Source organism: Lonchura striata, chromosome 8, assembly GCF_046129695.1.
Source record: "Lonchura striata isolate bLonStr1 chromosome 8, bLonStr1.mat, whole genome shotgun sequence".
Taxonomy (NCBI): domain Eukaryota; kingdom Metazoa; phylum Chordata; class Aves; order Passeriformes; family Estrildidae; genus Lonchura; species Lonchura striata.
In genome coordinates, this window is record NC_134610.1 from 38,626,178 (window position 1) to 38,639,040 (window position 12,863).

At 43.5% G+C, this 12,863-nt stretch overlaps 1 protein-coding gene across 1 annotated transcript in view; it reads right to left on the reverse strand.

Annotated features, from left to right (window-relative positions):
• Positions 1–985: 985 nt before the first annotated feature.
• UBE2F (ubiquitin conjugating enzyme E2 F (putative)) overlaps positions 986–12,863 on the reverse strand; it is a 54,888-nt gene continuing 43,010 nt past the window's right edge. Inside the window, exon 10 of the mRNA XM_021536107.3 lies at positions 986–2,277. Within this exon, the coding sequence (XP_021391782.1) occupies positions 2,227–2,277 (51 nt within the window). The 3' untranslated portion in view covers positions 986–2,226. The remainder of the gene's footprint in view (positions 2,278–12,863) is intronic.

The following is a 12,863-nucleotide window of genomic DNA, read 5'->3' on the forward strand; positions in this document are numbered from 1 at the left end:
CACCTATACAAATACACGCAAAAACACATATAAACAAATATATATTCATGTAAATATGTAACCCTCCCCCCCTCCCCAAATCTCCTTGCCTTCAGGAAAAACTCAGTTTATTTTCCTGACTGTGAGGTGATGAGATCTAGGATCCTCCCCATCGTGTCCTGAATGAGCACAAACCAATGCTCAGACTTTCTTGTACAGTATTTAAGAGTATCCAAACTTTATTATTTTGCTCATCTCCTCCAGGCAAGCAACAATACAGGGAAGGGGTGAGACAGGATTTTTCTGGGAGGCAGGGATGGCTTTGATGGCTGCAGCTCTGTGCTCACAGGGCTGCCTGGCTCCCCTGAGCAGCACCCCGGCTTTGCTCTTCCCTGGGCAGCTTCCTGGCATGAGTGGGGAGCCATCCATGGTGACATCCCAAGAAATGGGGGCTGTGACCCCTCCTCGTGAAGGATGGGACAGTACCAGGGTGCCTCTACAGTAAGAACTACTTTGTTACACCAACCTGATTGAGGTTTTGACTCAAGAATAAGAGAATCCTTTGAATGTCATAGGTAAAATCCAGATGTATTTCCAACCTCGCCATTTCTGTGAGCGTTTTACCCCCTACCTTTGCTGACACATCTGTTTTGGCAGCAGAGATCTCTCACTGCAGGTGCTTGCTTAAAAGACTGGGCTGATCCGTGTTTCCCTGTGAACAGTGCCTGCAGGTGCAGCTCTCCTCCTGCATGCCAGCCCCTGCATTTCACCTCCCTGCTTTCCCAGACCTCCAGCAACAGCTACAGGAGCTGGTGCAGCTGCAAAGAAAAAGGCACAGGGAAACTCAACACACAAGTTTCATGCTTACAGTTTGCACCCAGCTCTGCTGTGCTCTTAAGGAGATTGTTTACATTTCCTCCAGCATCTGCAGCAGAGGAACAGCAGGAGAGAATGGAGGGGCAATAAAACCCAACAGTCAATGCCCAAGTGTCACACACACGCTTGCTCTGCATGAAAGCACACAAACATTTATTTCCTGGTTTGTAAAGCTCAGCTGGGCTCCATCAGCTCCTCTGTGTGATCCCAGTCCTGGAGGATGCTGAGGGAACTCTGGCACATGGGCTGAAGCCTCTCCTCAGCAGGCTCTCAGAGCCACCCAGCTCCTTACAGAAAAGGCAACTGAGGATCACATCCTCCCAAATCAAGAAAGCCAAAGTGTGCACCAGGGGGGGAAATGTGTTGTGGTTCCAGCTGTGTCATTCCCTTTCAGTGCAGGAATCTGGAGAACACAATTAGGTGCTCTCCAGGCAACAGTGCCTATATTTACCTTCATAAGATCAAACAGCATCTGATGCTCCCTCACCAGATCCAGACTGGAAAGCCAAAAGCAGATTTCTTTTTAAAAAAATCTCCCTTTCATTAATTTTTTCACAGAAATATATAATATATATTTTATATATATATATATCATTTCACTAATACTAAACATGTACTTAAGTTACATATTAGCATGTATTTCTTTTAACTACTTCACACAATTAATAGAAACAAAAAAAAACCCAAAAAGCCTGTAGCCCAAATAGAGCCTAAATTAACAATGTAATAATTCCAAACTGTGACAAAAACATACTTACATGAAACAGCATTGAGAACTTCAATACCAGAAGTAGAATCTCATTTTGCACTTCCACTCTGGCAAGCTCTAAGCCTCAGCTGAGTGACTCTTAGAAAAAGCTCATATTGTTTCTGCTCATCAAAGGCAACAGTTTTGTGATTTGGTTCACAGGAGACCATTTATTGCCAACTCAAATTGTTCCAAAAACACACCACCTTTTCTGCTTGGGTTGTTTGGGTTTTGGTTTTTTTTTTTTTTTTTTCTTTTTTTCTTTTTTTTTTTTTTTCCTTTTCCTTCCCTCCCTCCAGATTAGGCAAGTGTTTAAAAAAAAGTGTAATTACAATTTCAATAGTGACTTCTTTTAACTTCTCAAGCATATCTCATCAACAGGATATACAGTACAGTTCAGAAGAGTAAACATTTGTAAAGGAAGCAGACAACTTTTTCAACCAACAGACACAATTTCTTGCTGTATTTATGCTGAACTCTCCTTTGAACATGGACAGGTTATGAAGTTAGTTTTCTTCTTCGGTACAACATGGACACAGGACTGGTACAACCCGGGCTGGTTTGGCTGCTGTTGGAGCTAAGGACAGCTCTGGAGCCGTGGTCCTGCCATCCATCCCCCTTCATCATCTCGCGTAGCGCTTAATGTAATCTTCAACTTTATTGCGAAAGTCCTCCTGGAGGGAAGCACAGCAGGGTTACCCGGGCACAGCAGGGATGGGCTCCCAGGGCAGCGAGCTGCTGGAGCCCCACGCTGCCTCTGCCAGCTGCCCCCAGCTCTCCCCAAGTCCTTACAGTGAGTGCTCCACAGAATCTCCACTGGGCAATGAAGTGGAAGAGTCTGTCTGCCATTACCAGCTACAGCTTAGGTGCACAAAGCCTGCCTGCTATTCCGTAACTTCTGTATCCTGGGAAAACCACAGAGTTCTGGTAGTTTGTGCTTATAAAGCACAGAGATGCTGAGCAAGAGAAATTCTGACATGGTGTGATCCCTGTGCAAGCAGGTCTGCCAGGCAGACACCACATTCCTGGCATGTTACTCTCCCAGCCTGGTATTAAATATGTTCGCCCCAAACACACCAAGGGGCCTGTGCTCCAGAGTGCATTCTGCTGCATTTCCAGCTCCCATTTTTGTGTGCTGCTAGAATATAAAGCAGGAAAACGTGGGAAGTTTATGTACTCACATCTGTTGAAAAAGAAAACAACTGAAAAAATGCACGCAGTAGATGAGGAGGTTATGAACACTGTCCTGGTACACTGGAGATGCCTGGAGAGCAGAGGCCATGGAAGCACTGAAATCTTCTACCAAGGCTCTGCTTTTACTAGGAAGGGCACAAAATCCCACTGCCACGACCCATAGGAGCACAGCAAGGCATGGTCCTGCTTCAAACAATGTCACTTGTCAGCTCCAGGTTTGCCAATACATAAAATGATGCCTTTCAAACACATCCCAAGTGTCTTGGCACAGACCACCCAGAGCTAGATATCACAGCACACCAGGAAGGGGCACTAATATGACCTCTGTGCCTCAGTCAAGCTTGAAACACAACAATATTTCCCTGGCTCCAACACCACGCTTCAAACACTTAAGATCAGCTCCCCCCTTGTGAAGGTTTGGCTTTCTGCTGTTGAGTTTTTCCACCAGTGAAGGGATAAAGGTTATCCCATGGTTAAAATCCAAAAGGATCAAAGAAAACCTATGACCCATGAGAAACTGTGATTTCATTTTCAGCTGATTTATGGACTTCTGTGATGCACTCAAAGTGCAAAGTGCTCAGAATCTCAATGGAACTTAAGGCCAGAAATATCCTATTACAAACAGGGCTGCAGAAATCCCAGTCCTCATTAGGAACAGGCTGCCTGCTCTTCTTTGGTCCAATATGGCAACTACTAATGGCAATAGTGTGTGTAGTGACTTTCCCACTCTGCTGCAAGCCCACCCGTTTCCACACTTATCCAGCTGTGTGCTATGTTAAAAACTGAACACTACAAAGCTAATGCCATCTTCAGCTGCAATAAAGTTCCCAAACCCAGGCAATTTCAATCCATAGATGCAGGTTATGATTGCTGTGGTGCAAACTGAATTCACTGAGGGCTTCTTGCACATTGTTTCCTGTGGGAAATGGATTTGTAGAGAATTCTCCAAGCCTGACAGAAGGCTCACAGATCTGTATGTAAACCTTGAGATAAGAAATGCTGACTTAGAAATGCCATGGAACAGGACAGACATTCTTGAGAGAGAAATGGAACTAGAAATGAGTTCAAAGGATGGCCTTGCAAATAAACTAGATGCTTTGGAGAAACAGAACTATGAAAGATGCACTGGAGTAGGACCCACGAGGGGTAATTTTAGATGATTGGCTTTAAGGCATCTACAGCGAGGTGTGGCAAAAGCTGATAGGCCAAGAAACACTTATAGGGTATTGTAATTAAAAAACAGCTTCTGATTGTCTTGGGTGAATTATAACATCTGTAATGTCTCACCCTTCTCATGAGACTGGAAATGGAATAAAAAGTTTTTAAAACACCTCTCAGTTGCCACATCTATGGTCAGGAAAGGGCATAATCTGAGTTTCCCACTCCTGTGTTTCTCCAAAAGAAGGATCACTACAAGGAACTGAGCATAGGGCTGGGAAACAGCACTGGACACACACACCTGTACAACATCCAAGACCAGGGCAGTGCAGACAGCTCAGAGCATCCTTGGCTTTTCCCTCTGTCCCTACTGAGTTATTTATTGCACAGGGAACTGGGCTCTCACAGTGCCTAAGAGAAGCAAGAGCTCAGTGAGGAAGGCAGAAGGCCCCAGGAAGGCCATTGTCACTCAGCAGCCCGGGCTGAAGGAGCTGTGCTGTTGGCAGGGATGCATTCACAGCGTGTGTGTGTGTGTGTATGAACAGGAGGGGCTCAGCCCAGAGCTGCAATATTCCATCCTCACCTGCCATATGGCTCCTGATTAATGGGGGACACTTCTCTCTGGGCACAGCTGCTTATGTGCAACACTGAATAATCAGAGGCAAAAAAAAATCAGCAGAGCAGGATGTACCCTGCATTATAAAGAGGCAAAATCCTGCTAGAAATGAGAAGGAAAAGGATTCCTCACATCCCTTCAAGGACATAACATGTCCCACAGAAAGTGTCCTCTGTGTTTAAACAAAGATGTTTGGTTTGTACAAAGAGGTTTAATAAATAACCTTTACATGAATAAACATACATAAAATAAACAGGACAGGGGACAATGATCTTAAATGGATAGAGAGAAGGTTTAGATGAGGTATTAAGGAAGGAATTCCTCCCTGAGAGGGTGGGCAGGCCCTGGCACAGGGTGCCCAGAGCAGCTGGGGCTGCCCCTGGATCCCTGGCAGTGCTCAAGGCCAGGCTGGATGGGCTGGGAACAGCCTGGGACAGTGGAAGGTGTCCCTGCCCATGGCAGGGGTGGGACTGGATGAGTTTTGGGGTCCCTTCCAACCCAAACCATTCTGGGGTTCTGTGATTGTATTTAAGAGCACTTGGGAGAGGATCTGTAGAGCCTCAACCCCAGAAGAGAATTCCATTCTACCCTCTCCAAAAGCATGTAGAAACACACACTCAAGAACTAGGCACTGTTTCAAAAACTGACATTTGACCTGATTTGGCAGCTCTGGGAGAGGAGACTTAATTTTTTTCAACTGTTTATACTGCACCAAGTTACGCTTATTAACTGCTTGTCTTTTATTAAGCTTTTAATTTGTAATTTGCTCAGTTATCCAAAGCAAACACAATATTTTGGTGACAGCTACAAGAGCAGTCTGGAAAAGTTCTGAGGGAAACTCCCTTGGGAATCTTTTTTATTTATTTAAAACAAATTATGTATAAGGATTACCCAAAAATAAAATTTAAAAATATGTATTATAAAAAAAAAGAACAAAAACAAAACCCCAAGCAAACTTAGCTCATTTATTACCCTTAACATACCCTCTACTGGTACTTCACACCCTGCACTATTTGGAAAGTCCCTGTAGGAAAATGTGCAGTTTAACACATCTGTCCCTCCACTATGGCTACAGCCAGCAGATACTGTGATGAACTTTCTGATCTACCTTCACATCCTTCAGATGCACAATCCTGCCAAATTCAAATGGAGATAGAAGAGGATCACAGATAACTGCTCCTGCCCTTCCCTCTCCTGTGCTAGTAACCCTAATAGTAGCAATTATTTTTTTAAAAGCAGCTCTATTTTAACAGAACACTATCTCAACATTTATTACCAAGGTTAAATTCCAAACAACTTCTGCTAGGACCTGACTTGTAGGTCTGAAGTCATTAGGAAAGAGGACTTCTGAGCAGCAGTAAAATGGCATTCATTACTCAGCTCAGCCAAGGCTTTAGGATTTAATAACCAGGTAGATCTACCCATTAGCTCTATAAATTATACTGAAAGCCACCTTTTCTTTCTTTTCCCCTTTGCATAAAATAATAAGTATTCACACCCATCAACCTCCACACATCCCCTCCCATTTAAGAAGGAGGTGAATGAAACCTTTGAGTAGTACAGAAATCTCAAGTATGAGGTGGTATTTTACAATTCTTGTTCCTGCCTTCCTCTCATTTTCCTCTCATTGTTTTGTTTAGCTCAGTCTCTACACAGTGTGAAGAGTTTCCCAAGCTCTGTAATTAAATTTTAGTTCTCAGAAGAAAGAGAAGAGTGGGGGTGAAAATCCTATACAAAGGTATCTCTGCTTAGCAGGTGCAGTCAAAGTCACATCCATTTTCATGGCCTGTGATCCCAACTGCAGATTTTTAAAATTCTCCTAGACACCAAGCAATTGTCATTTTGCAAAATGATGAGGAAATGCTTTAGCAGATTTCTTAGTAGCCAAGTCCTAAGGGGGGGGGGGGGAAAAGGTGAAATTTTTACTGCAGGAAAAAAAACAAACGACCAAAGCCAGAACACACCACTGCAGCTATTTGGAAAAGTGCACCATTGTGAGGAAGACAAGAAACACTAAGGTTTGGACTTTTTCTTTTTTTTTTTAAATATCTGCACACAGAGGTAGATTACAGAACTGGTGTGGGAAGCACTGACCTGCCTGCCAGGACAGAAAGAAGCTGAAGATGCCTTGCAGAGACACAGCAATTCATTGACACACTGAACACACTGCACTTGTTTAAGATTTCACATCTTAAGCAGGAACCATTTCCCTCATGCTTCCACAAGTTTTGTGCTGTCTGCCACTGGAGAAAGATAAAGGGAGACAAGGACTCTCTCAAGTTCCTAGATTAGATAAATACACCTAAATCCTGTTTGTGCAAAACCAAGAGAATTGAATCAGATGAAGAGAGCAAAGCAGCTTCCCAAAGAAAATGGTGCCCTGGATCAGATGCAATGTGAGTCCAAAACCCTGCGGGAGCTGGATGGAGATGGAGGCCTGGAGAGTCCTCTGGGGCCAAAGGGATTTGCCCACACTGCCACAGGTCTCTTATTGCCATTTAAGGTTTCACCTGGGCTGCTGAAAACAGAAAATGGGAATTAACCCAGGGAGCAGAGACTGCTGGGTGCCTCAGTCCAGGAGTCCCCTCTGCTCCTCCAAGGCTGGCCCAGGCAGTGATCACCTTGCCAACTATGGCAAAGGGTTACACAAAAGCCCTGCAGGAAAATTACCTGAATTATCCCCATTACTCTGAGGTCAACCTCCTCTGGGCTGCAAACACACTTCCACCCATGAGGATGCCACTCATTCCCAAGAGAGTCCTTGTCCTTGGGATGCAGATCTTGATGGATGAATCACAAGCACAGAGGAAATGGGAGCTGCCTGGCTCTGGCCGGAGGGTTTTGCAAGTCAGGCTCTACTCGAGGCAAATGATGTTCAAACTACCCTGGCAGGGCAGGTGAGGCATGTGGGGAACACAGTTCCAAGAGCTCCTATTCCCTGTGAACAGCCCTGCCATAGGTCCTCTTTCAAAAGCCATGGATGTCTCTGGAGGATGCAAAGCAAAAGCTTTCCTTTTGAGCCACTTAGCTGCCTGAAGCGTCTAAAACAAAAGCTTTCAAACATCTGCATTTCTTCCACATTACCTCAGCAAATCAAACCATCTGCAAAAGCTTAATCAACTTTGCTGAACCTGAGAGAGGCTCCTTCCATAATCAAAGTGTTATGGAAGATGGGTAATGGTTGCTATAAATACTTGCAGCATTAGAAAAGTAAAGGTTTTCCTATTTACATCTGTTAGCACAATTAGCAGCTGTGCTGTTGCTCATTTGCACATGCCATTTAATGCACTTTATGCTCGCTGGGAAAAGCTTTCAAAGGCTGTAACAAGGACACAGAACAAAAAATGGGGAGGCAATCCAAGAAAAACCCCAGTGCAGCTCTGTAAATGCAGAAATGCTGCAGAAAAACAAAGACGTATTCCACCACGGCTGCCACGGTTTCAGTGAGAACAACAAACACCAAACAGGGTTGTTGGGGGAGCAGAGGAAGTGAAGGATTTACTGCAATAAATATGGAGATAAATAAATGCAATGACTCACAGGGAGAATTGTTATGAAAAGATGTTTTTGGACTGGGATGGAACTGTTGTTCTTAATAAGCCATTAAGCTGTAATCAGAGAGCAATAAAAACCCCACAACAAAAGTTAAACAGCTTCCAAAAAACCACATCAAGCTTGAAAGCCTTTTGGGACTACATTCTTTTCCAGTGTGGTAAAAGCTTGGAAAGCTGAGGTTAGCCAAAGGTAAAGATCTACTTCAGTTCTTCAGATACACCTTGTGGGTGAATTTAATTAAAATAATTCTTCATTGTTTCATAACCCCTCTGGAAGAAATCTGGGAAGAGATACTTGATTCAGTAACCAAGAATAAAGCTGAGTTTCTTATTTCACCTGAAGAAGGTTAAAAGCACCATCACACTTTCATCACTGCAGTTTTGTATTGCTGTAAATAAAAAAGTCTTCACACAAATATCTGGAAATAGGAAGAGAGATTTCAGGATGTCAAGGGCTGGTGCAGGGCTAGCAGTTTAAACCAAGGGATGGGGTTAAGTGGAAAACCTCATGTTAGACCAAGGACAGAGACAGATCCCAGCCTAGAGGAAACAAGCACAGTAAGGCTGAGACCGTGTTGATTTAAGCAATAACATTAACTCAAATATTCTACAATGCAAACAACATAAAAAAGTTCCTGACAAAGCCAGCTTGAAGCAAACATAGTGAGAGCCAGCTCTGGGTGAGCTCTGTTGATGTCTGGGTATTGACCAGTATGAACAGCCCTTCTGCTCTCCCAGAGCCATCAACAAAAGTTTTTGACAAAGTCCTACACCAAACAGGGTGAAAATGAAAACATTAATTTGCAACCTACATTCCTGGACCCAGACCAAAATTCAAAAGCCTGAGAAGTTCCTGGTTTTAAACCAGTATTTTTTTACAGTTTCTATGGGTACAGAAGTAGTTGCACCACCCCAAACAGTTTTCTAACACAGCCATGGATCTCACGATAAACTCTCAGGAACTTCCCTTTTTTCACTGTAATTTCGCACTAGGAAAGACTGTGACCTCTCAGACTTCACATCAGAGTAATTCCAAAATCGTGTGGAGGAGTTGAAAATGAGAAATCCAGTTTGAAGATGAGCTGAAAACAACTAAAAATGGTAAGAGGTAATCCAAGGAAATGTTATGAAAAGCAGAGCAGAATGCATGCAAGCAGAGCAGTGTGACAAAGTACATAATTTTACCATGAATTTTACAATGTGACTCTTTCTGTATGCCTTGAGAATTAATAATTCACAATGAAGAAGCAGTACTTCAAAGACTTGATCTCCATTACTTCTTCAGCAATTTTAACAGCATATCTTGCTTTAATGTTGGGAGTAAGAGCCAACAGCAACGAAAATGAAAAAAAAAATGCACAAAATCCCCTAAAAATTCATACATGCAGCAATGTGCCCACTAATTACTTCAAATGCGGCTAAAAAGGGAAGAGGAAAAAAGGTAACTGCAAGTAAAAACATGCAGCTCTTGTGATCAGTAGGAAGCAATGAACACCCTGTGGTGTTTGAATAGCTTGTGGGGAGGTCTCTTTACCAAAATAAAACCTCAGTGTGCAAGAGTCTAGAGCCCTACAGCCAGGGAATGCCTAGCACATGCAAGAAAGGCCTTTATGAGACAAATTTAGCATGGAAAGACAGCAAAATGTGACTGCTCACAGATCTGCAGATCTCAGCACCACTCCCCTGGCACTTTTTACCACCTCAGCCTGAGCAGCAGCCAAGAGCAGAGCAAAGCCTGGGGTCTGCTCCAAGCTGGATGTTCCCACAGAGCCCACCTGGAGCTTTCCTGGAGGCTCCCTCCCAGCCCAGCCTCTCTGCTGGTGCCAGTTTTGGTGACAGCTACAGGAACTGGATGTAAAGACTCTGCTGCTCCGTCAAATCTGATGGAAATCCACGTGTGTGTTTAAAAGCTCCAGGGATTGATGGGGAGGCTAGACAGATGGACGGCATAACTGCGTAAGCCTTGTTCCTCTGCCAAAAACAAACACTACAAAGCAAAGCAATTGCCAAAGGTTCACTTCAGTGAAGCTCCAGGACAAAGTGATTCGGGAAGGATCAGGTGAAGGGGGAGTGGGGGAGTGAACCTGCTGAAAGGCCGAGCTCAGGGGGCCATGAGCAGTGGCAGAGTCACTGCCACCCCCAGAGGTGACTCTGTAAAATACCTCCTAGAAATATCTCAAAGATGAAGTGCTGGAAAAGCTACAGCTACAGAGCAAACACCCCCTCTAATGTGATTCAGAATCTCACTTGGTTCTGCTGGCCCTGAGCAAGAGAGAACAAAGATATGTTTCTATCACATCCTTTAACTTACATTACATTAAAACACAAGATTCTTTTCATACAACCTGACAGCTGCCTTGCCAAGTTTTCCAGAGGCTCCTTACTTTCATCATTATCCATAATTTTATATTTCTTCAAATTATTCTGCTGCTGTTACAAGACTATCAGACTGACAGACTCCAACTTTCATCAGAGAAGTGAAAGGATAGAAAACAGAGAAGCTTTAAAAGCAGCAGTGGCAGTGGGTTGACACATCTGTCCACAGGACAGTGATGTACCAAACACAAGAACATTTTGTTAAAAAGATAGTTTTTAGTCTTGGTGTATGGAGGAGGAAAACATCAGGCTCGTCAACTCAGTACTTCTTTCACCCTTAGCTCCACAGAAGTCCTGTTCTACACCTAATTGCTATTATCTTGTATTTCAGTATGTTCAAGACCACATAGTTTAGTTTATAATATATGGACGGATTCCTTTCCCTCCCCTAAGCAATTACATTTCTACAGTCTAGGAAACTTTAATCATAAATTTACTTTAAACCTGAAGTGCCTGCAGTTCTGAATCTCTCCACTCAAAATAATTGACATTAATCACAGTAAATCAATTGCTTCTATGGCTAAGGCATAACCTTTCTTTTCCTTTTCACCTATTTTAGCAACTATCTGTACTCTAATGCCTTGTTCAGTGTATAACCATCCTGAGCAAACCTTTGCTTCTATTTTTAACAAGATGGCCACGGACTTTAATCCCACATGAAAGAAAATTTCCTTTCAGCCCACGAATTATAGATGGGATTGCCAGTAGAATACAGCAAATAGATCATGGATGAGTGGCCACTCATCCTAAGCCACTGCCAACTGTGATGAGAGCTCCCCCTGAGCAGCACAAGGAGAATGGTTTCAAAAACCCTGGTGGAGCCTCTTTCTGTCAGTGTCAGGCAGTGCCAGAGGCTTCCCAGGAGAGGGAAGGCTTATCTACTCAATTGTGACACTGCCAGTGACTCAGACCTTGGTCTCACACTGAGCTCCTTGCCAAACATTCTTTACTCTCTTTAGCACAAGGCTGGAGGGCTGAAGTTTCCAAGACGTAGCAGAGAAAAGCCCTGGGATGAGAGTCTCAGCTGTGAGTGCAGACAGTGCAGTCCAGCACTGATTTAAGCCACAGCCCAACCTCAGTGCTGAGAACCAGAACAAGGATTTACTTTGCAGGCAGATTAAAAGAATAAAAAGTAGAATGTCAAGATTAAAAGGTGGTTACTTCTTCCCTTGTGCATTTTAGCTTATGTGGGCAATGGGAACCTTTGGCACCTGTGAGTACAAAGGGCAGCACAGCAGAGAAAAGTGGTCGCTACTTATTCCTTCAAAAGAGATCCTGTCAGAGCACAGATAAACAGGTGAGAGAGGCTGTCTGTGTAGGAACATCACAGCAAGACTGAGACATGCAAGGAAAGGGTAAGGAACAGAATGCAATTTAAATGTCAGGCTGTTAATCCAGGACTAAGATGATCCAAATGAATGCCCAGCCTCCCACTGCTCCATTGTCCTGCCCGGGATGAATCATTTCCCTCTGCACAGCACTCCAATTCTCATCAGCAAAGTACCAAGCACCACAACTGCTCTCCATCCTTTCAATTTAGTTTGGTTGCCCACCACTGCAATTTGTGGACATCAGATCCCATTCTATTCACACAAAAGTAAGTGTCAACCCTACAAATTCTAGACTAAACCAACTTTAACGACTTCATGATACTGAAAATAAAACAGACACCTATTTTTGTTTAAAGCTGCTTTTCAGTTTATAACAAAAGATATCTAAATGGAATCACAGTGACTACTGAACACTATAAGGAAAATCAGGACAAGGTGAAAAGCTTGGTTTGCATGTAGCCAATGAAGAAAAAACCCCAAATTTGCAGTGGTAAAACATCAATTTTCATTCCTGGCGAAGCAAATACGACCCTTAAACCAAAGGATCATATTTTTTTGCCACCTGTTACATCTTTCAGTGTTACCTACCTATTTAAACTTTGCTGGCAGACATCTGTGAATTTTCAGAGAATACAAAACCCAGAATATTCCAAGTTCACCCAGACCTGGTTTACTCTCTCCCCTACTAAATGAAATCCCCATTTCTTTTTCCAGAGGGATTTTAACCTAGGGGTTCATATGCTCAATATTACTGAAGAGTCCAAAGCAGCTGTTGTTTTCTGCACCGAGCCCTGGAAGGGCTGGGGGAGTTAAAAGGGCTGTTTTTGAATTGAGGGTTATGTTAATACCCCAGCAGGGTTAGATGGTGCAGGAATGTGAGAAACCCAGCTCCCTGAGCTCACATTTCACTTCTGGGGAGCACACACCCCAAGAGGCTCTTCTGGCCAGCAGCACCATTAAAACTTGTTTCTGTTGATGCAGTAAAAGCAGCTGCCCAATGCTGCAGGATAAAATCTCTGAAATCCAAGCAC